This window comes from Loxodonta africana, chromosome 11 (genome assembly GCF_030014295.1).
Source record: "Loxodonta africana isolate mLoxAfr1 chromosome 11, mLoxAfr1.hap2, whole genome shotgun sequence".
Lineage (NCBI taxonomy): Eukaryota > Metazoa > Chordata > Mammalia > Proboscidea > Elephantidae > Loxodonta > Loxodonta africana.
In genome coordinates this window covers 88163184-88187519 of record NC_087352.1, presented here as the reverse complement: position 1 = coordinate 88187519, position 24336 = coordinate 88163184, and the positions used below count along the sequence as shown (strand labels likewise).

General features: G+C 36.7%; 1 protein-coding gene across 5 annotated transcripts in view; it reads left to right on the top strand.

Moving 5' to 3' along the window:
* MIB1 (MIB E3 ubiquitin protein ligase 1) overlaps positions 1 to 20795 on the top strand; it is a 155739-nt gene extending 134944 nt beyond the window's left edge. For 3 of the 5 annotated variants that reach the window (XM_064294654.1, XM_064294650.1, XM_064294652.1), the window contains 3 exons: positions 2251 to 2364; positions 10981 to 11081; positions 14621 to 20795. In XM_064294654.1, the coding sequence (XP_064150724.1) occupies positions 2251 to 2364; positions 10981 to 11081; positions 14621 to 14761 (356 nt within the window). In that variant the 3' untranslated portion in view covers positions 14762 to 20795. Of the gene's footprint in view, positions 1 to 2250; positions 2365 to 9720; positions 9741 to 10238; positions 10422 to 10980; positions 11082 to 14620 lie in introns of those variants that run through there. The other 2 variants (XM_064294653.1, XM_064294651.1) reach the window with 2 other exon arrangements.
* The last annotated feature ends 3541 nt before the right edge of the window (positions 20796 to 24336 follow it).

Genomic DNA, 24336 nt, shown 5'->3' with positions numbered 1-24336 from the left:
ACCATCGCTGTCTAGTCGATTCCAACTCACAGCAACCCTATAAGAGTGGAACTGCTCCATAGGGTTTCCAAGGAGTGGCTAGTGGGTTCATACTGCTGATCTTTTGGTTGGCAGCCAAGCTCTTAACCACTGCGCTTAGGGTAATAAAGCAATTACATGATAGTTTAGTCTCATTTGGAAACCTTGGTGGCATAGTGGTTAAGTGCTACAGCTGCTAACCAAAAAGTTGGTAGTTCGAATCCACCAGGCACTCCTTGGAAACTGTATGGGCAGTTCTGCTTAGTCTGATAGGGTTGCCATGAATTGATTCTATGAGTTGGAATCTACTTGACAGCAGGGGGGTTCTTTTTCTTTTTTTTTTTTTTTTTTGGTTTTTAGTTTCATTTACATAGATTTGCTTTAAGCCTTAGTCCTTTTGTATTCAGTCAGCTACAGAAAGGGTCAGAGTTTTATATGGTAACATTTTGCTTCAAGTAACTATTTCTTTTTACCAAAGGCTGGTATGATGGCTATTATCAACTCTCAGAGGAGCACATAGAGAATTTTCTGTCTTAAGTGAAAAAGGCTCTAGTTACTTAAGTTTTTATGGGCCCAGGGGTTGGCAGACATGTTCTCTGAAGAGTGAAATAGTAAATTTTTGGCTTTTCAGGCCAAACGGTCTCTGTAGTAGCCACTGACCTCTTACTCTCCAACTACTCAACTTCGCCATTGTAGTGAAAAGGTAACCATAGAGAGAACATAAAGAAATGGGCATTACTGTGCTCCAGTGAAACTTGGTTTAAAAAAACAAGTGACAGGCTGGATTTGGCTCACAGGCTGTAGTTTTCTGACCTCTGTCTTAGGCCAAAGTAACACCCTGCATGGGACTTGAAAGCTAATTATTAGTTGATAACATGGATTCTAGAGACTTAATGTATTTTCCCCAGAAATCTCCCACACCTTTTACATAGTCTTTTGTTTAAATGTAACAAGAACAAGAGGTAACTTTTATTGAGCTCATAACTTTGTACCGGGCATTTAAATCTCTTTTTCAGTATTTTCTCATTTATGTTCACAATAATCCTAGGAACTAGATTCTGCTTTTTCCATTTTACAGACAAGTTGTTAAACATTTATTTGCTAGGGGAGATGAAGTTGGGACGGAACATGTCTCTCTCGCTGAGTATACAGTAAAGTAGTTAGTCCAGTACCCACATCACAGTGAGTATAAATAAATGAGAGATTATATCCCTCTGGAGGGGCCAAGAAAAAATTTTATAGAAACACTATAACAACCCAGCTTAACAGTTGTAAGAATTTTAGATAATTATGGTTACATATTATATGTTGAAATACCTAAATAGATCCTATACACTTAAGAGAAAAGTCTGTCTGAGATTGATGCCAAATCCCATAGCAGACTTATCCACTTGCATTAGCTCCTACGTAGCTCATCTTGCAAAAAGCCCAGCATCAGACCTATCTCTGTTTAGACCTTGGCACGAGATTGAATTTGATAACCATTTTCCACCTGTCACTATTTGGAGTATGTGCCTCACTCTGAGCACATCAGTGGTTTTGTGCCTTGTTGAAGTTTAGTATCTTTTCTTCAGTTATCCCTGATGCCCTGCCACAGTTTTTGTTATTTTTCCTGTTTTTGAAATGACAGAGTCATTTGGTATGTAGGCTAAGATACGGAGTGTACATTAATAATGGGAATGCTGATGGGAAGAATATGTTGAAGCACTGTGTGTTATTTTATACTTCCAGTATTAGTTGAAATTTGTGAAGGGTACCTCCCTTCTTTATACTAAGGCCTTAAGATTAAAAAACTTCTTGTTACTTTAAAAAAAAAAGTTACTTTCACTATTTACTCAAATATGTTAGAGAATCTCATTATTTTCATTACGAACGGCTATCAACTCTAGAGGCTAACAATGGAGAATACTCATTCTTAGGTTGATAACATTTTAAAGGGGTAGGAGTGTGTTGATATAATTCACTTAATGCATATGTTAGTGTTCATCTGGGCCTTTTCACACCTATTAGATTGGGGAAGTGTTAAAGGCAGTCAGCATCAAGTATTAGGCAAACTATGTAGAATCCATAACTCTCATACACTGTTGAGGGGAATAGAAATTGAAAAACACTTTGGAAAACAGTTCGTCATCTAATAATAAGCTAAAGTTAAATTTAAGTTATAAAAATGAACAGAGAGAGGTGATACTCATAGTCTCCCTTATAAGAAGCATTTCTGCTGCTCTTTTCCAGACTGTGCCAGTCTGATGAAAAAGTGTGTGCAGTGTCGGGCAGTCGTTGAACGAAGGGTGCCTTTCATCATGTGCTGTGGAGGGAAAAGTGCCGAAGACACTGCTGATGATATTTGTGAGTTTTTGAGGCCCGTTCATACTTCCTTTTCTTTTGGTGCTTCCACAAACAACTCTTCTCATTTATTTGTAGTACACGGTTGCCTTGTAAAACATGAGATATGTGACTTGGATGCGCAGAGGAACAGGTGCTCTTTTGGGGCCTTCATTACAAGAAACCTGAAGTTGTATTTTTCTAGTTTGTGGTATGATTATAGAACTTAAAACATTTGTCTTTTAAGAAATAGCCATGGATGGTATATAGTTGTGTTCTTGCTTAAAGAAAATATGCTGTCTTTTTTTAAATAATGAACCTTATATATCTTAGTGTAACATCATATTACAAATTGTTTCTGCAGTTTACAAAAGTATTAACAACACGACTCCTTTACATAGCCAGCTTTCCTACTGCACTTAAATGTTTTATGGAATGGAAAGCTTGGGGTCAGAAACTGAAGCTATACGAGAAGTAAACTCAGTGAGCAAGTGCGGAGATGCAGAATAAATGATTTCTGAGAAAAGATATTTTTCATTTTTGTGCTAGATATAAGCTGGATGGTATCTTTGATTTCATCCTGTGAACATGTTCTGTGAACAGATGAGGAAGAACGTGAGTGTAGCCACTTTTTTGCTCAGGTCTTTCGTCTTTAACACAAATACAGCAGAATAAAAATCCTGGAATTAGATTGACTCAAAACCAAGAGAATAGGAAAAGTGAAATCAAAGATTTTGCTGTTAGACCACTTGATTATGGCCTTTCTTGAGTTATCATCTCAAACCAGTAACAGCAAGGAGATTTGGACATAAAGAAAGAAGCTAGGTTGTTGTCCTCATAAAAATCACCTGAGAAGACTGTAAGATAATTATTGCTACCGAAACTGGTAAGACTTTATCCATGCTGTGCTGCCTACCTTCTAGATTCATACAGAGCAGGAGCACAGAAAACAAGCATAAAATGTATCTGAGAGTTTGTCAAAGGAATCAAGCAAGCAAAGGAAAATCCAAAAGGTCTATATGGAGAGCTGCCTGGCAGAATAAAATATATGCAATGTGTATACCTATTTCTTTTTGAAGATTGCAAATAAAGGAGTGTGACATAACTGTCACTGCTGTACCTGTTGTCCAAGTGGGAAAAAGACTTTTTAAAAAAATTTTTATTGTGCTTTAAGTGAAAGTTTCCAAATCAAGTCAGTCTCTCATACAAAAATTTATATACACCTTGCTGTATAGTTCCTCTCCCTTTAATGAGACAGCACACTCCTTCCCTCCACTCTCTACTTCCCTGTCCATTCGGCCAGCTTCTGACCCTGTCTGCCCTCTCATCTCCCTTCCAGACAGGAGCTGCCCACATAGCTTCATGTGTCTACTTGATCCCAGGAGCTTAGTCTTCACCAGTATCATTATCTGTCCCATTGTCCAGTCTAATCCCTGTCTGAAGAGTTGGCTTTGGGAATGGTTCCTGTCTTAGGCTAACAAAAGGTCTGGGGACCATGATTTTCAGAGTCCTTCTAGTCTCAGTCAGACCGTTAAGACTGGTCTTTTTATGAGAATTTGAGGTCTGCATCCCATTGCTCTCCTGCTCCTTCAGGGATTCTCTGTTGTGTTCCATGTCAGGGCAGTGATCGGTTGTAGCCGGGCACCATCTAGTTCTTCTGGTCTCAGGCTGATGTAGTCTCTGGTTTGTGTGGCCCTTTCTGTCTCTTGGGTTCATAATTACCTTGTGTCTTTGGTGTGGTGTTCCTCATTCTCCTTTGCTCCAGGTGGGTTGAGACCCATTGATGCATCTTAGATGGCCACTTGCTAGATTTTAAGACCCCAGACGCCACTCTCCAAAGTGGGATTCTGACTGTTTTCTTAATAGACTTTATTATGCCAGTTGACTTAGATGTCCCCTGATACCATGGTCCCCAAACCCCTGCCCCTGCTACGCTGGCATTTGAAGTGTTCAGTATATTCAGGAAATTTCTTTGCTTTTGGTTTAGCCCAGTTGTACTGACCTTTCCTGTATCGTGTGTTGTCTTTCCCTCTAACTAAAATAGTTATCTACTATCTAATTAACGAAAACCCTGCTCCCTCTGTCCCTACTCTCATGATCATCAAAGAATATTTTCTTCTCTGTTTAAACTATTTCTCGAGTTCTTATAGTAGTGGTCTCATACAATATATGTCCTTTTGCAACTGACTAATTTCACTCAGCATAATGCCCTTCAGATTCCTCCATGTTATGAAATGTTTCACAGATTCATCATTGTTCTTTATCGATGTATAATATTCCATTGTGTGAATATGCCATAATTTACCCATTCATCCGTTGATGGGCACCTTGGTTGCTTCCATCTTGCTATGGTAAACAGTGCTGCAATGAACATGGGTGTGCATATGTCTGTTCCAGTACAGGCTCTTATTTCTCTAAGATATATTCCAAGGAGTGGGATTGCTGGCTCGTATGGTAGTTCTATTTCTAGTTTTTTAAGAGAGCGCCAAATCGATTTCCAAAATGGTTGTACCATTTTATATTCCCATCAGCAGTGTATAAGTGTTCCAGTCTCTGCACAACCTCTCCAACATTTATTATTTTGTGTTTTTTAGATTACTGCCAGCCTTGTTGGAGTGAGATGGAATCTCATTTTAGTTTTGATTTGCATTTCTCTAATGGCTAATGATCATGAGCATTTCCTCATGTATCTGTTAGCTACCTGAATGTCTTTTTAGTGAAGTGCCTGTTCATATCCTTTGACCATTTTTTAATAGGGTTATTTGTCTTTTTGTAGTTGAGTTTTTGCAGCATCATGTAGATTTTAGAGATCAGACACTGATCAGAAATGTCATAGCTAAAAACTTTTTCCCAGTCCATAGGTAATTTTTTTCCTCTTTTGGTGAAGTCTTTGGATGAGCATAGGTGTTTGATTTTTAGGAGCTCCCAGTTACGTAGTTTCTCTTCTGCATTGTTAGTAATGTTTTGCATACTCTTTATGCCATGTATTAGGGCTCCTAGCATTGTCCCTATTTTTTCTTCCATAATCTTTATCATTTTAGGTTTTATATTTAGATCTTTGATCCATTTTGAGTTAGTTTTTGTGCATAGAGTGAGGTATGGGTCTTGTTTCATTTTTCTGCAGATGGATATCCAGTTATGCCAGCACCATTTGAAACATACTGTCTTTTCTCCATTTAACTGATTTTGGGCTTTTGTCAAATATCAACTGCTCATATGTGTATGGATTTACGTCTGGATTCTCAATTCTTTTCCATTGGTCTACATACTGTTGTTGTACCAGTACCAGGCTGTTTTGACTACTGTGGCGGTATAACAGGTTCTAAAATCAGTTAGAGTAAGGCCTCCCATTTTGTTCTTCTTTTTCAGTAACGCTTTACTGATCCAGGGCCTCTTTCTGTTCCATACGAAGTTGGTTATTTGTTTCTCCATCTCATTAAAAAAAGCCTTTGGAGTTTGGATCAGAATTTCATTGTATCTATAGATTGCTTTTGGTAGAGTAGACATTTTTACAATGTTAAGTCTTCCTATCCATGAGCAAGGTATGTTATTCCACTTATGTAGTAGTGTCTTGTAGTTTTCTTTGTATAGGTCTTTTACGTCTCTGGTAAGATTTATTCCTAAGCATTTTATCTTCTTGGGGGCTACTGTAAATGGTATTGATTTGATGATTTCCTCATCGATGTTCTTTTTGTTAGTGTAGAGGAATCCAACTGATTTTTGTATGTTTATCTTGTATCCCAATACTGTGCTGAACTCTTCTATTAGTTTTAGTAGTTTTCTTGAGGATTCTTTAGGGTTTTCTGTATATAAGATCATGTCATCTGCAAATACAGATACTTTGACATCTTACCAATCTGGTTGCCCTTTATTTCTTTATCTAGCCTAATTGCTCTGGCTAGGCGCTCCAGCAGAATGTTAAATAAGAATGGTGATAGAGGGCGTCCTTGTCTGGTTCCCGATCTCAAGGGGAATGCTTTCAGACTCTCTCTATTTAGGATGATGTTGGCTTTGTATAAATGCCCTTTATTATGTTGAAGAATTTTTCTTCTATTCCTATTTTGCTGAGAGTTTTTTTTATCACGAATGGGTGTTGAACTTTGTCAAATGTCTTTTCTGCATCAATTGATAAGATCATGTAGTTCTTATGTTTTATTTATATGACAGGGTACATTAATTGTTTTTCTAATGCTGAACTGTCCCTTCACACCTGGTATGAATCCCACTTGGTCATGGTGAATAATTTTTTTTTATATGTTGTTAAATTCTATTGGCTAGAATTTTGTTGAGGATTTTTGCATCTAAGTTCATGAGGTGTATAGGTCTGTAATTTTTTTGTAGCGTCTTTAGCTGGTTTTGGTATCAGGGATATCCTGTCTTCATACAGTGAATTTGGGAGTATTCTGTCCTTTTCTGTGCTGTGAAATACCTTAATAGTAGTGGTGTTAACTCTTCTCTGAAAGTTTGGTAGAACTGTGCAGTGAAGCCGTCTGGGCCAGGGTTTTTTTCTGTTGGGAGTTTTTTGAATACCTTCAAATTTGTTCTTTTGTTATGGGTGTATTTAGTTGTTCTACCTCTGTGCTAGTTTAGGTAGGTAGTGTGTTTTTAGGAATTCATTCATTTCTTCCAGGTTTTCAAATTTGTTAGAGTACAGTCTTTCGTAGTAGTCTGATAGGATTCTTTTAAAATCAGTTCTTGGTTATTTCTTATTCAGGTTCTTTGCGTCCTCTTTTGTTTTTCTTTTGTCGGTTTGGCCAATGGCTTATCAATTTTGTTAATTTTTTCAGAGAACCAGCTTTTGGTCTCGTTAACTCTTTCAATTGTTTTTCCATTTTGTATTTCTTTATTCTGCTGTAATTTTTATTATTTGCTTTCTTCTGGTGCCTGAGGGTTTCTTTTGCTGCTCTCTTTCTATTTGTTCAAATTGTAGGGATAATTTTTGACTTTGGCCCTTTCTTTTTGTATGTGTGCACTTATTGTCTGAGCACTGGTTTTACTGTGCCCCAAGGTTCTGATAGGAAGTGTTTTCATTCTCATTGGATTCTATGAGCTTCTTCATTCCATCGTTAATGTCTTCAATAACCCAGTTCTTTTTGATCAGGGTATTCAGTTTCCAAGTGTTTGATTTCTTTTCCCTGCTTTTTCTGTTACTGATTTCTACTTTTTGGCCCTTTGGTCAGAGAAGATCCTTTGTAATATTTTAATGTTTTGGATTCTGCTAAGGCTTGCTTTATGACCTAGTATGTGGTCTATTCTAGAGAATGTTCCATGTGCACTAGAAAAGAAAGTATATTTGGCTGCTGTTGGGTGGAGTGTTCCTTATATGTCTATGAGGTCAAATTGGTTGATTTGGGGCATTTATTTTAGAGTTTGTTTTATGTATCTTGCAACCCTGTCATTGGGTGCATAAATATTTAATATGATTATATCCTCCTGGTATATTGTCCCTTTAATCATTACATAGTATCCTTCCTTTGTGGTGGATTTAACTTTAAAGTCTATTTTGTCAGAAATTAATATTGCCACTCCTGCTGTTTTTTGATTGTTGTTTGCCTGATATATTTTTGTCCATGCTTTGAGTTTTAGTTTGTATCTCTGAGTCCAAGGTGTGTCTCTTGTAGGCAGCATATAGATGGATCGTGTTTTTAATCCATTCTGTCACTGTCTGTCTCTTTATTGGTGCATTTAGTCCATTTACATTCAGCATAATTACAGATAGGTATGAGTTTTTTTTTTTTTTTTTTAAAGTTTAGTGCTGTTATTTTGATGTATTTTTTTGTGTGTTGTTGACAGTTTCTTTTTCACACTTAATTTTTTGTGCTGAGTAGTTTATCTTTATATATTTTCTTTTCCTTTTATTCATTGTTGTTGATTTTGTTTCTGCTGAGTCTCTTTTTTTTCTTTTATTTTATTTTGATGAGTAGGATTGTTAGTCTCCTTTGTGGTTACCTTAATATTTACTCGTTTTTCTAAGTTTAAACCTAACTTTTATTTCTTTATATCGCCTTGTCTTCCACTCCATATGAAAGATCTGTGACTGCATTTCTTAGTCCCTCTTTATTGTTTTAATGGTGTCTTCTTTTACATAATAACATCGCTGTTTCCCTGATTTGGACATTTTTTATCTTGATTTAATTTTGTGATTTCTGTCTCTGGGTTGACATCTGATGGCTCTGTCCAGTGTTCTAGTCTTGGGCTGACACTTGATGTTATTGGTTTTCTAACCAAAGAACTCCCTTTAGTATTTCTTGTGGATTTGGTTTGGTTTTTATGAATTCCTTAAACTTCTGTTTATCTGGAAATGTCCTAATATCATTCACATTTGAGAGACAGTTTTGCTAAATATAGGATTCTTGGCTGGCAATTTTTTTCCTTCAATGCTTTATATAAGTCGTCCTGTTGCCCTCTTGCCTGCATGGTTTCTGCTGAGTAGTCCAAGCTTATTCTTATTGACTGTCCTTTGTAGGTGACTTTTCATATATCTCTAGCCACTTTTAAAATTCTCTCTTGGTCTTTGGTTTTGGCAAATTTGATAATAATATGTCTTGGTGACTTTCTTTTAAGATCTACCTTATGTGGAGTTCAATGAGTATCTTGGATAGATATCTTCTCATCTTTCATAATATCTGGGAAGTTTTCTGCCAACAAATCTTCAACAATTCTCTCTGTGTTTTCTGTTATCCCTCCCTGTTCTGGTACTCCAGTCACTCGTAGGTTATTTCTCTTGATAGTGTCACGTGATTCTTAAGGTTTCTTCATTTTTTTTAATTCTTTTATCTGATTTTTCTTCAAATATATTGGTGCCAAGTGCTTTATCTTCAAGCTCACCAATTCTGCCTTCTGCTTGCTCAGTTCTGCTCCTCTCACTTTCTATGGTGTTTTCTAATTCTGTAATTTTATTGTTAATCTTCTGAATTTCTGATTTCTGCCTCTGTATGGATTCTTGCAGCTTATTAAATTTTTCATTTTGTTCCTGAATAACCTTTTTAATTTCTTCAACTGCTTTATCTGTGTGTTCCTTGGCTTGTTCTGTGTATTGCGTGATCTCCTTCCTAAACTTGTTCCTGATTTCTTGAAGAGTTCTGTATATTAATCTTTTGTATTCTGCATCTGGCAGTTCCAGGAAGGCACCTTCATCCAGAAGATCCCTTGTTTCTATGTTTTGAGAGCTTGTTGACGCGATCATGGTCTGTTTCTTTATGGGACTTGATATTGACTGTTGTCTCCGTGCCATCTATAAATTATTGTATTAATTCATTTTATATTTGCTTACTGTATCGTAGCTTCTTGGTTTCTTTTGTTTTTATATGCCCAAATGGGTTGCTTGATTGAGCTAACTTGGTTATTTTTGCCTTTTAAACCCTGACATCCTGTCACCAGATGGCTGGAGCTCTTATCAGGTATGTGAGCCTAGTAGTCCATTCACTTTTCTTACTTGGATTCAGCTCAGGTGTCCAGGTAGCTGGTCATCAAGTGTGTGGTACAGGCTCTGTCCTACAGTCTTAGAGAGGCATGGGTGATTGGCATAGGTACCAGTATCTGGTTGTAGCAGGGGGTCACTCTCTGAACAAGGCAGGGGGCTGACAACTGTCCCCTGAGTGTCTGTGAGGAAAGCATGTCCCTGTTCCTTAGAGTGTACAGGTGTGTGGGTTCTGCAGACAGACCATGGGCACCCAGTGCTTTTGTTTGTAAGGACTGGGAGGCACCAGTTATCCTTGGACCCCTGTTGCGGGGTGGCTGGGTGACCTGAGTGTAGCTACCAGTCCTTAGGCCCTGATGTGGGTAGGTGACGACCCTGTTTAATATGCAAAGCAGCATCAAACATCAAACACCCACCTCTCCACCTCACAGTTGAAACAGTTGCAGCCAGCCAACAAAGGCCTGTTCTCCTAAAACAGGTCCACAGAGGTCCATGCAGAGGGGAAAGGTATTCAAAGTCCGCAGACGGTTTATGCCTGGACAGGAGCTGCTTCTGTCCTGAGCTCCCCAGGTTAGTGGAGCTGGCAAATTATCTTTTCCTCAGCTGTGAATTTATTCCTACCCCAAGGCCAGGAGAATGGCTGTGAGTGCTTAGCAGGGCTTATCTCAGGCCCAGGGAAATCAACAGCCACTGAGGCTGGCTTGGAGGTGTGTGGCGCGGTAAAATATATGCAAATACTTAGCTTTTGCCAAGAGCACCATTTTTCTCTGGTTCTGGAGTAGGCTGTGTGGCTGGCTGTTTCTCTTTGAAGAAACTGTGGCTGAATGTTACTACCAGCACTCTGCAATTGCTCCCGGGAATGTTGCCTGAGTGATCCCGGTGAATCAGGTCCAGTGACTCCTCTCCGCTTCTCAACCATCTCTCCCTCCCCCTGTCACTCAGTCCGTTTTCTGACTTTGCCTTTGATGTTCAGGGCTCCTAGCTTGTCATAAATATAATCGTTTTACTTGTTTTTTTCTGGTCTTTTTTTTAAAGAGGGGTCACCGGAAGCTTCTGGCTATTCCGCCATCTCGTGCTCGCCTTGGAAAAAATAATTTTAAAAGAGGATTCTAGTGGTAGTTTTGTGTCTTTAATAAGCAAAACTAGTGATTTTAGAAAAAAAAAAAATCATTCTTGTATCAAAATGGTAATAACATTTAAAATTTTTATCTCCATTATAGCAAGTGGGACTATTCCAGTGTTACAGAAGGACAAGGATAATACCAATGTCAACGCAGACGTGCAAAAGCTGCAGCAGCAGTTACAGGACATTAAAGAGCAGGTGATGATCTCTTCCTGTGAGCAGTGATTCTGAGAATAGCTTTTCATGTTTTTGTATAAAGCTACTGGTGTTCTCTGTAGTGAGCATAGTTTATATTAATGTATTGCTTGTAGTATTGAATGTTTATAATGAATAATATCTGATTAGAAGATTTTTAATCAGGCAGCTTCCGATATAGAAAACATAAATGGCCAATAATCATACGAAAAAGTAGTCAAGCACATTAGCAATCAGGCAATGAAAATTAAAACTATGAGGTGCGTTTTCACATCCACCAGACTGAAAATGTTTAAGGACTGTTAATGTCAAGTGTTAGGCAGAATGTGTAGCAGCCGTAACTCTCATACACTCTGTGCTGGTGGGAATATAAATTGGTAAAAACCGTTTGCAGAGTAGTTTGTCATTATCTAATAAAGCTAGATAGGATATTGTTTAGGGATATAAACTTGATCAAAACCATGTAGATGGTTTTTAAAGTTAGGGGAGTGATTTTCTTGGCCGGGAATGGCTGGGAGGGGACACAGGGAAGTTTCTAAAGTACTGATAATCTTATTCCTCGATCTGGGTGCCAGTTACATGTGTTAGTTCAGTTGGTGAAATTTTATTGAACTGTAAGCTTATAATTTGTGCACATTTCTGTATATATGTGATACTTCAACTGAAAGTAGAAAAATGTATATGTGTGTGTATATATATGTATGTAAAGAAAAGCAAGAGACAGATAAATGCAGAATTCAGGAGAATAGTCATTAGTGAGGGAGGGTGGAAGAGATTGGGAAGAGCATACAGAGAAATTTCAAAAGTATCAGTGGCCTTCTTTGCCCTGCGCTGGGTGTTACGTTGTTCTTTATGTTCTACACATACTAACAGAAGTATTCTTTTATGTCTACTTTAATAAAAACAGCAATTAAGAAAGTAGCTAAAATTTGTAGGCATATAATAAGTAAGAGTCATCGCTTCTGCCATTTCTGTCTGATGTTAAAGTAACACAGTAGTGATGTTGCCTTGTGATAACTAATTTAGAATTAAATGTGTATATTTGTTAGGAACTTAAACACCCCATCCGAAAAAGTGAAAACTGTATGATGGGGCCAGTTTTTTGTTTGAAATCTAGCACCTAGTACATACTTGTTACATAATAAATAGGTAAAAATAAAAGTGGATCTATAAATGTTCTCCATGTAGATAGGAACATCTTTGGCTCATTCTAATATAAAATGTTTTTAAAAATTTTGTTGCTCCTTAGCATCTCAACACCATACCCATAACACACTTACAGAAAGGTAAAACTGATTTTTTTTTATGAATATGAAATAAATCTTCTGTGGAAAACATTTTATCTTCTAATTGTGAATTGAAATTGTTCCGATAATGACAGCACTTACTGAGCCCTATTATGGATCCTAAAGGCAGAATTCAACTCTATGTAGATCCAAAGTTAAGCTTTCCCAAACAGTTTCTCCTTCCTTAAATAATCCTCATCAGAATTCATCACTAACGTATTTAAACAGTTGTAACAAAAGTCATTTTCTGAGGAATGATGGGGTTTCTTGCAGGGATCCCTTCAAAGTTACCATAAAAACATGTGAATAACTTCATCTTTTAATCTTTAATCTTTGTTACCCTAGTGTCTCTTCAGTAGACAAAAATTAATTTCACATGGTATTATTAAGGAAACATTCATGTCAAAGTAACTTAACACAGGCTGCACTGATGTATTTACTTTTGGAAATAGGAAATTATTAACTACATAGGACTCTTGGAAATTTAGCGGGAAAAAAGAACTATTTTAATGACGCTAAAAAGCTAGTTTGGCTTTTTAAAATCCAAATAGATACGATTTTCTACCGGTTTGCTTCTCAAAACTTCAAGGTAGGTAAACATGACAATTTACTTTGGAGAGGAGTTAAATTAGAGTACAGTTCCTTTTTTTGTTTTTGTTTTTTTTTATTACACTGATCTCTAGAGCTGTGTATATAATGATATTGTCAGAGGCGGTACCTACATTTTCATGTAGACTTCAGGCCTAGTTTATTAGTCTGGCGTTTTTGTTCAGTTATTTCATTTCCATATTATTTGGTTAAGGTGTAACTCAGAATATAGTATTATGATATATCAAGGTACCCCATAGAGTTTCCAAGGAGCGCCTGGCAGATTTGAACTGCCGACCCCTTGGTTAGCAGCTGTAGCACTTAACCACTGCGCCACCAGGGTTTCCATATATTAAGGTAAAATATATTTTTATAAATATAAACTGCGTTTTCATGAATGGATGTGTGATTTCCTAGATTGTTTTTAAGTATACTTAGCATACTTCTGAATTTTTCTGAGTTCATGAAGTTCTCATTTAGTAATCTATAATTAAGACTAGTTGTTTTTAAGGGGATCTAAGTAATGCCTGTGGCATAATGCTTAAAAGCAAGAGCTCTGGGGTCACATGACCTGAGTTCACTTGGCTGGCCTTGGGAAGGTTATTAACTCTTCTGAGCCTCAGTTTCCTCATTTTTAAAGTGGGAGTGATAACAGGACTGAGATGGTATCATATCTAGCACACTGCCTGGTGAGTGTTCCTAGCTATATGGCCACACTGCCTCCCCACCCCCACCCGTTGTGTCATTTTCATACAAGAGAAGAGTAGTACCTAAAAAAAAAAAAAATCTGAGTCAGACTGAATGAGGCTATTTTCATCAACTTCCTTTTGTACTACCCTAAAAATAAAACCAATATATTTATTTTATAGGGATGACATCTTAACTATTTTTTAAAAATTTAATTTTTAAAAAGTAAAAAAATTTTACTTATTTTGTTCCTTTTTTTAAAATTATGCTTTAAGTGAACATTTACAGTTTGTTTCTCATACAAAAATTTATACACACGTCGTTATCTGACCCTAGTTGCTCTCCCTGTAATGTGACAGCTCACTCCTCCTTTCTACTCTGTATTTCCCGTGTCCATTCAAACAGCTCCTATCCCTTCTTGCCGTCTCATCTTGCCTCCAGACACGAGCTGCCCATTTAGTCTCATGTATCTACTTCAGCTAAGAAGCATAGTCTTCACAAGTATCATTTTATGTCTTATAGTCCAGTCTAATCTTTGTCTGAAGAGTTGGCTTCGGGAATAGTTTTAGTTTTGGGCCAACAGAGAGTCCAGGGGCCATATCTTTTGGGGTCCCTCCTGTCTCAGTCTGGTCTTTTTATGTGAATTTGAGTTCTGCACCCCACTTTTCTCCTGCTCCATCAGGGGCGGTCATTGGTGGTAGCCAGGCACCATCTAGTTCTTCTGGTCTCAGGCTAATGGAGTCCCTGGTTTATATGGCCCTTTCTGTCTCTTGGGCTCATATTTTCCTTGTGTCTTTGGTATTCTTCATTCTCCTTTGCTCCAGGTAGATTGGGACTAATTGATGTAGCTTAGATGGCCAAAAGTTTTTTGGCTAAAAAAGAAAAACAAAATGATGATATTACAGAGTTGTCACAAGTTACACTTAAAAAATGTAAAGTTGTCTCTGCATTTATTACTTTATTTGTTATCTCACATTACAGACCATGTGCCCTGTGTGTTTGGATCGTCTGAAGAATATGATTTTCCTCTGTGGTCACGGAACGTGCCAGCTCTGTGGAGACCGAATGAGTGAATGTCCTATTTGTCGCAAGGCTATTGAGCGAAGAATTCTTTTGTATTAACTAAGAAGCACCGTGTATTTTGTTAGTGAAAGTATTTGGTCATGAGATGTTAGTAACCTTTTAAGCCAGTTGGAGGTTCCAATGAATTAATTTCTGATCATCATAGTTTCTTCACTAGAGTGTAATGAGACTACGTATACCAGAACAAGAAAAACCCCTACAAAACAGTGTTTGAAACTACCTTGTTTTGCTTTTTCTGATTTGAAGAATCAAATCTGTGTAATTCATAGGTAATTTACTTTTAGCTTCTAAGGGTAAAATTCTGTAACAATCTCCTATTATTTTTTCTTTCCATTGCATTTCCTCTTACAGTTCATAAATTAGACCTCAAAAGACATAATTCCTTGTAATCAGTTATCCTTCAGTTTACCATGATTTTATATAGTGAGTTGTCAAAGGTATTTGGAAAAGCCATGCATCAAATTAAAGCAGCAAGTCAAACCATTAGGTTCATCTATATTAAATGATAAAATTATAGTCTAAGTTTCAAATATTTAAGGGCATATTTCTATAAGATAACAGAGTTTTCCAAACAATTGTTTCTAAGTTTTTAGAGTAGACAGAAGCATAGAATGAAAGAATGACTTTGCATTTAGCCTATTTTCTAGATATAAGAGGATTGTTCAACTTGAATCAGATTGCCAGTTTCAAAAAGACTGATACACAAAAAAAGGCAAAATAAGCAATCACAGAGAAGACTTGAAGGGAGAAAAGCATCCAATGAAAGAGCACCTATTAACTGATAATTAACCAGTAGCCCTTCTCATATTAACTGAGAAAAAGTGTACCTCAGTGTTCCACACAGCTACCCGTCCAGGCTTGATCTGAGCAGCGCGATGATCTTGCCCTGTTTGGGCCTCTGAGTTCCGTTCAGCTTTTCTAATGTACGGAATAGTGTAGTACCCTATGGCCTGAGAAGGATGATGCATTGACCAAAGCCAGCAGTCTTTTCTTCTCCAGACTTAACTAGTTCTTACAGTGTTACTGATCCTGCCTTCGTCGTAGGGCTTCTATTCCCTTTCAGTCAGTGGGACTTACTATAAATAGTCTCTCTTTATACCTACAGATGAGGATATTATCTGAACTGCCAACAGTATCAAAAGCATAGTAAGTAACCTCATAATAAATACTTTGGAGAGAATGACCGGGATATTTACAGAAATATGTCTGATTGCCTGTAGATTTTTTTTTTTTTAAACGTGACCTCTGACTCTAGAGTATCTAATCATTTCCTCTTCTTTGAATGAGTAAAATCTTAATACGTCTAGGAAAAATGAAGTACATTCAGATTCATTGCTGCTAGATTATGAATATATTAGCTGTTGGCAGTAGTATGCTATATACTGTGCATAAGCTTCTAAGGATAGGCAGGTATCTTTTGTAGTTTTTTCCCCCTTTTGAATCTGGCTAGCTTTTTTTATTTCATTGTTTCTACTACAACAACTAAATTTGAAAGTAGAAAGTCTCTAGACCTTAAACATCATGTTTCTGGCTGTTTGATTGCTGCTGCCTTAGGCAAGTACTGATAAAAGTAATGGTGAGCTTTGCTGTCTGATTTTTCAGTCTGAGCAGTTCTGTATCTTGTGTTTAGCTTTGTAACTGTTATTACTTAGAACAGTAAAATTTGAAAATTTATTTTGACTCTACTCGGTTGTCTAATAAAGGGCCACCGAGGTTATTTTTTAAACCATATTTTGAAGATCTAAAAGTGACCGATGATGTTCATATAGAGAAACAGACTGTCTTCTTGCAGGTTTGGAAACACCTTAAATCAGGATTTACCTTTTCTTCATGCCGTAGGCCAGCCATCCCTGCACTAGATCAAGTGGTAAAGAAGGGGCACCTTGCAGACTTGGTAATAGTTTGGCCAGCCAGAGAGTTGAATGGTCTGCAGCTCTGCTCTACACATCCTTTTTATTTATCTTCTGGACTGCAGTGCTAGAACTTGTATCCCTGAAAGATAATTTTATCTTCCAGACTAGTTTAATTATCCCTTCATATTAAAAATATGAAAATGTATAAACGTGCATTACAAAAGTCAAGAAGTCACTAATTCTAGTGCTAAATACTTGTGGTTTTCCTGTATTATACCACTTTGAGGTTTGTTTTATGAATAGGAAATATTTCTATATTCATGTTTTCAAGCACCTGAAAAACTATTTTAAATTTTTGAGGGGTTTGTGAGAGAGAATAAAATTAAGAACTTAAATCGTTTAAGTGACTTTCCTCCAACTCTGTGAAACTGCTACCTCTTATTGTGTCTCGGAGCTGTACTTTTCCAGTTAGGATATTTCCTTCGCACTGTCACCTCTTTATCGTGTGCCTCAAAAGAATTATTTTCCTAGAATCATCTTTTTAAAATAACTGACCTGCATTCATTCAAAAAAATATTTATTGGGTAACCACTATGCTTCAGGGGCCAGATACACAAAATTAAGAAAAAATGGTCAGCATCTTAGTCCATACAGAATTTCTTGTGCAGCGGTTGTATATATGCAGTATTCTGTAGTCAAAAGGAAGGAACCCAAGGATACTGATAACATTGCTTCCTAGTGTGTCGGAAGAGTTGTCATTAATGCAGTGGTATTTGGGTTCTCTCTCTGTCCTCCCTCACTCCTTTAATCTTCTAGCTAGGATTATCTGTTTTGTTACTCAAAATGCACACACAGAGTTTACCAGATGGTGCTATTCTGATGGTTTTTGTTCACATAAGTTAACGTTCTTCTTATTGCTTATACTATTCTATATACCCAATACGTATTTAATTTTATAGGCGCAAGAAGATTTTTCAAGCAAGATCATTTTGTATTAGTGTAGGAATATTATATTAGACAAGCATTCAGTTTAGCTGGCCAAATTATGCTTGATTAAGATATTTGTAATTTTAAACATCACAAATTGAGCAGCTAGCTACTGAGGCATAGATTAATTGGCAAATAACTTTCTTAAATTTCTGTCTTTGACTATAGGCTTTAAGACCATTTTAGCATATCGAAGTGCATGCTACTTAAGATTTGTCCCCTTCAAATTCCTGTGTTTGAGAGCTTGCTGGGTTGTTGCTACATAGGAGAAACCTGTTGTCTAGTTACTTGTTGCCCAAATGCTGTTCTTTGTTTGTTCTCACATCTGGACCCTTACTGGACTAGGAAGTAGTTTATCTTATGAACTAAGAGAAATAGGGGGTGGGATAGGATAGGGAGGGCAGTGGGATTATCAGAAGTAGGAAAGAGAAAAGTCAGTGTTTGAGTGTAGAGGAAAAAAAGGATCATGTAGATTTCATCAAGGCAGGAAGTTGAGAGAGTATTGAACAATAAAAAAAAACTTATCAATTTCTAGAGCAGTTTAATGGACAATTACTATGTAAATTTATAGGCTTTAATAGAGCTTGCTTTTTTTAAAAAAAAAAAATCCAAAAGGAAAAGCACTTATCTTTCAAGTGTTTAAAATGTTTTATAGTAATAATTGGTGTAAAAATTGAATTTTGGAATAGAATTTTGACCATATAGAAATCAAGAAACACCTGAATTATCTTAATAGTTCGTGTTTGCAGGACCTAAAGTCATGGTAAACATCAAGTTTCTAAAATTTTGAGGATGACTGCATTTCTTCTGTTATTCCCATTCATTAAAGTATCAATAACAATGATAATTAAGTTTTGAATGTGTCTTAATTGGAAAGGTTTGTTATTTCATCTTGAGCCAGAGGGGAGAAACAAATTTTAAACATTAGAATTAGGTTAGCTCTGAATTTGTACTAAATTGGAAAGGTAATAGATTTTCACAAATTATGTGTGCCTTTTTGTTAAAAATGTCAGTTTTCTTTAGTCTGCTTGTAAAAGTTTAAAATATATTTTTGTCTCTCAAAAAAGCCATCTAATTTCATTTGCTTGAATGTTACGATAGGAATGCTTACTGGTATTACTTGATAATCATATATAGACTTGGAACTTTATATATACACATCTGTAACTATAGCAGTATTAATTACAGTTGTACTTCTTTAAAACATTAAATTTGAGGAAACTAATTCTGTCTCGTGTACATTGCTTTGCTATAGTGAGGGAAAACTCCTTTGGAATGAGCCTCAATTTACTGATAGATTTTTAGTAGTAGATGAAAATACATTGCAAAAATCTGAACTAGATAGTGAAGCTGATGAACTGAAATTGTCAATTGCTACCTTGGCATTTTCTACCTCCTTTTCTGTCAGAGTATTACACTTTGCAGCATTTATTCTTATTTGTGAGTACGTAGGAAATGAGAACCTGAGGTTACAACTGAGATTTTTCTTTTGAGAATTTAAACAGAGGTACAGGAGAAATGACTCGTCACAGCTTTTTGGTGCCTCAGTCCATGACCAGGAGTTACAGTTGACGAGTACAAAATGTGTAAGACAGACAGTACTGCTGAGTATTTCATTTTTCCTGTACAGTCTACTTGATTTTGTTTCATAAACATGACTTCTTTCCTCCAAAAAGCAAAATGGTCTTGTAATTTTTTATAAAACAAACCTGTGCCATTTTGTCTGAGATCTGTAATTTCAGGAAGCAGTTGGAAGTTCTGACTCAGGGCTTTTACAGTTTAAGCAATTGTCACATATACTTTGGAAAAATCCATCTACATAACTCTTCAGTGCCTTGAAAGAATTACTGACTTGGCAACAAGCATTAACCCTTTAGAGAAAATGGTCTTCAGTGCGTGAGCATCACCATACACACGTTTGTAAGTCGTGTTGTTTGGCTTGTGTAATTGCCATACTGTATGTGTGCTGGTTTTGGGTAATGCTTTGAAGGAAATTTTCTAGATTTGCACTTGGTATTTGTTTCTAAAAACTGATTATTAATGGCCATGACACTGTTACCAGAAAAGTAATTGTGTTAAGTCGTTATACAAAGTAGCGTGAGTAGCATCTGGGAAAAGGAGACAGAGTTCGTACAGATAGCTATTTCAGTATGAGAGAAAGATATCTGTGGTAAACACAGATTGTCCTCCCCTCAAATGAAAAAAAAAAAGATTGGGTTTTTTAAAAACCTTTTTAAAAGAAAATTATGAATTGCATGTCATTCTTCATGCTAGGCTTGCTTGGGTTGAATCTCGGGTACTGTTTTTCTGCTAACTTCAGTATGCTCGTGCCATTCTAAATGCAGTGTATTTGGTGATAGAAAGCAGTTTTATTGACTCAGAGCAGTGTTTTGCTTTGATTTTTCCAGTGTTTTAAACTTTTACTGGCAGATTAAAGTCTTGTTTGTGAATAGAGTTTCTGTATGGCGAATGATTCTTACTAGCTTTTGTTTTAAAAAAAAAAAAAATGTTTAGCAGGAGCTAAGCTTTTTAAAATAAATGCAAACATTTTACCATCAATAAAACCTATGATGTAATATTATATAAGGCTGTACTCTGATCTTTTGAAAACTATTTTGTATAGACATACAAATGAGTTTTGATTCTGAAGGCATAAAACAGATCTCAGTACATCAAATCCGTTATTGGAAAGGGACTCATGTCTTAGAGAAACAAGGGACTACATCCCCAACTCAGTAGAAGAAATGGGTGTCAACAGCTCGAAGACCTTATTGCCGTTGTTTACATTTAGAGCATATCCATCTAAAGGGACATAGAAACGCTTCCTGTAACACCTCACACCTTTCAGGATGAAGCTGGGTTGTGACAGCAGTCCGAGGAGGATAGGTTTGATACAAAGTAAACGAGCCTGTCAAGGAGACTCAACTTCGTTCTGTAAAAAAGTTTATTCCACTTCACAACACAGATGTAGATTTCGTTTTCAGAAGGTACACATTTTGAAACAGTGATATAATTGTTTTGTGACTGCATCGGTATTCGGATGGTTTGAGGGCTGTTTATCAATTTAATAGAAGCTCTTTTTTTTTTTTTCTTGTGAAACGATCGGTAGGTAGGTTGTCTAGTTCCAGTTCAAAAGATGAATTGTGTGTATCTTGGATGTTCAGGAGGAAGATCATCTGAAGCAAAATCTTCTGTTTTATTTGAAATAAAGCATACGTATTCCCACTTTAAAATTGTGAATTTGTTTTGGATAACCTCTAACTGTATTTTTTGTTTATTTCTGTTGCTGTATAATTATTTCATGGCAATATTTTTATTGAAACTCTGTATAGGTTTTTAAAATAAAGACAATTCAGAAAATCTTATATTTTTTATGGTGGATAGTTACTCATCTTGACACAAGTTAAAATTATAGCATTCTCAAAACTTACTGGACAATGAAAACTTCTATATTGACAACACCAGTAGAAGTTTATAACATATTATGAATGCATGGATTAAAGTAGAACCCTAAAAATGATCTCTCAGATAAATTAATTGCAGATGAATGATTGACTGATAGCATATCCCTTTATAACAAAACTAAAGACTCATTTTAAGGGCAAAATATGTTAAACATAATAAGAATATATAAGATAAGAACCGTAACAGAGGCCATCAATCACTGAGTCGATTACATAGCAATGAAAGAGTCAGGCACCTTTCTCAAAAGCAGATTTTCAAGTTAATATAGATACTATTTTTCATATATTGAAGATTAAAGAATATTGCCCTCCCTTCCCACCAAACACCAATTACATCTTGAGCGGAAGTATAATTTGGGAAATGCTTTTATAGATGAGGTTAATCCTAATTTGATAGGGAAATAGAGATCAGCCAAATCAGCCCTTACTTGCTGACCGTGACCAAATCATACTGAAGAAAGACTGAAGTTCAGAAAGGTTATGTGCTCTTAATATGTTTTAGTACGAGAGTATTAGTTTCCTAATGCTGCTGTAACAAATTCCCACAAACTTCCTGGCTTCAGCTCTGGAGGTCAGAAGTCTGACATGGGCCTCACTGGGCTAAGATCAATGTGTTGGCAAGGCTGTGTTCCTTTCTGGAGGTTTTATGGCAGAATCCATTTCCTTGCCTTTTCCACCTCCTAGAAATTGTCTGCATCCCTTGGTTGGTGGCCCCTTCTGTCTTCAAAACCAGCATGGCCGTTTGTCTCTCACGTAGCATCACTCTGATACTGAGTCTTCTTTTGCCTTCCACTCTTCTGGATCCTTGTAATTACATTGAGCCTACCAGATAATCCAGGATAATCTATTTCAAAGTTAGCTGATCCCCCCCAACCCCCCCCCCCAAAAAAAAACCTGTTGCCGTTGCGTTGATTCTGGCTCATAGCCACTGTATAAGGACAGTACCGTAGGGTTTCTGAGGCTGTAAATCTTCATGGAAGCAGACTGCTTTTTTCCCATGGAGTGGCTGGTGGGTTCAAACCGCTGACCTTTTGGTTAACAGCTGTAGCTCTTAAGCACTACGCAACTAGGGTTTCCAGTTAGCTGATAAGCAACCGGTAATTCCCTGCTGCCATGTAACATATTCACAGGTTCCAGGAATTAGGACATGGACATCTTGGGGGCCACTATTTTGTCTACCACAGTAGACGTGTAGAGAAAATGTCTTCAACAGTGGATTTAGAGAATGGATGTGATTTCTTTAAGAGTTTAACTTAAATCCACCAAAATTAACAGAAGTGATTAATACAGAGTGTGAATGTGAAATGAGTTTCCAAGAAAAGTTGCTCAGAATTCTAAATATATGTTCTAGAGGAAAATGTTAATGCTGTATGCAGTTTAGAAAAATGCTGGCCTGTTACAAATTGATCCTGATTTAACTTTTTTATATCTTATATGGGTGATCTCACCATTAATATGACTAACTACCATCTTATAAGACTCCTGATTCTGTATCCTAAGATTCTTATTCCCAAGAATGATCTCTTCAGCGTCTCTATTTAAGTAGATATGACCCAACATGTTTCAAACTTAAACTATTTATAATATACTTGTGTTCATTAATAGTATTATTGTCCAGTTTCTGAAACTGTCAAATATTTAGTCACATTTGACTATTTTTTTATCACATTATCATATCTAATTATTTGCTGGATCCTGTAATTGCTTTTTTGGAAATATCTTGAATCCAGCCCTCATCTTCTCTTCCACTGCCTTTGTCAAGGACTTCATCAGCTCTTCCTGGATAATTGACATCACTGCTAACGGGCCCATCGCACTTCAACCTTGCCTCCATAGTGCCACAAGAATTACTGTCTTTTTTTTTTTTTTTTAAGAAAAAGTTTTTTTTGTTTTTTTTTTTTAAGTTCGGCTTAAAAAATTCTGCTTGGTGCTGGCATAACGGGATGTCCATCTGTAAAAAAAAAAAAAAAATGGAACAAGATTTGGATCTCACACCATACACCATACCTCACACCATACACAAAAACTACTTCAAAGCGGATCAAAGACCTAAGTATAAAATCTAAAATGATGGAGATTCAGGGGCCTGTCTTAGTCATCTAGCACTGCTATAACTGAAATACCACAAGTGGATGGCTTTAACAAAGAGAAATTAATTTTCTCACAGTCTAGTAGGCTAGAAGTCCAAATTCAGGGTATCAGCTCCAGGGGAAAGTTTTCTCTATCAGCTATGGAGGAAGGTCCTTTTCGTCAATCTTCTCCTGGACTAGGAGCTTCTCCACACAGGAGCCTCGGGTTCAAAGGATGCGCTTTGCTCCCAGTGCTTCTTGGTGGTATGCAGCCCCCACTCTCTGATTGCTTCCCTTTTATCTCTTGTAAGATAAAAGGTGGTGCAGGCCACGCTCCAGGGAAACTCCCTTCACGTTGGATCAGGGTTGTGATCTTAGTAAGGGTATTATAATCCCACTCTAATCGTCTTTAACATAAACTTAAAATCACAGAATGGAGGACAGCCATGCAATACTGGGGATCGTGGCCTAACCAAGTTGACACATTTTGGGGGGACACAATTCAATCCATGACAACTACCATCGATTCTTGATCATATGCCACCTCCTGAAATTACTGAATGTCAACCAATTATTTTTGGTACAATGACTCTGTGTATTCCTTCCATCTTCTTTTGATGCTTCCTGCATTGTTCAATATTTTGCTCATAGAATCCTTCAATATTGCAACTCAAGGCTTGAATTTTTTCTTCAGTTCTTTTAGCTTGAGAAATGCCAAGTGTGTTCTTCCCTTTTGGTTTTCTAACTCTAGCTCTTTGCACATATTATAATACTTTACTTTGTTTTTTTGGACTGCGTTTTGAAATCTTGGGTTCAGCTCTTTTACGTCATCATTTCTTCCATTCACTTTAGCTACTCTATGTTGAAGAGCAAGTTTCAGAGTCTCTTTGCATTTTGGTCTTTTCTTTCTTTCCTGTCTTTTTTAATGACCTTTTGCTTTCTTCATGTATGATGTCCTTGATGTCATCCCACAACTTCTCTGGTCTACTGGATAGAAAAAAAATTTTTTCACTTAAAATGATTGGAGATGTAGAAAAAGAAAAGCAGACATGGAAAAAGAACAAGACACTGCTAAAAAAAAAATCTAGACAGATTTAAAAAAGAACAAAAGAGCTTCTCATAGTGACCCTATAGGACAGAGTGAAACTGCACCATAGTGTTTCCAAGTAGCAGCTGGTGGATTCAAACTGCTGACCTTTGGTTAGCAACCGTATCTCTTAACCACTGTTAAATCAGGACTC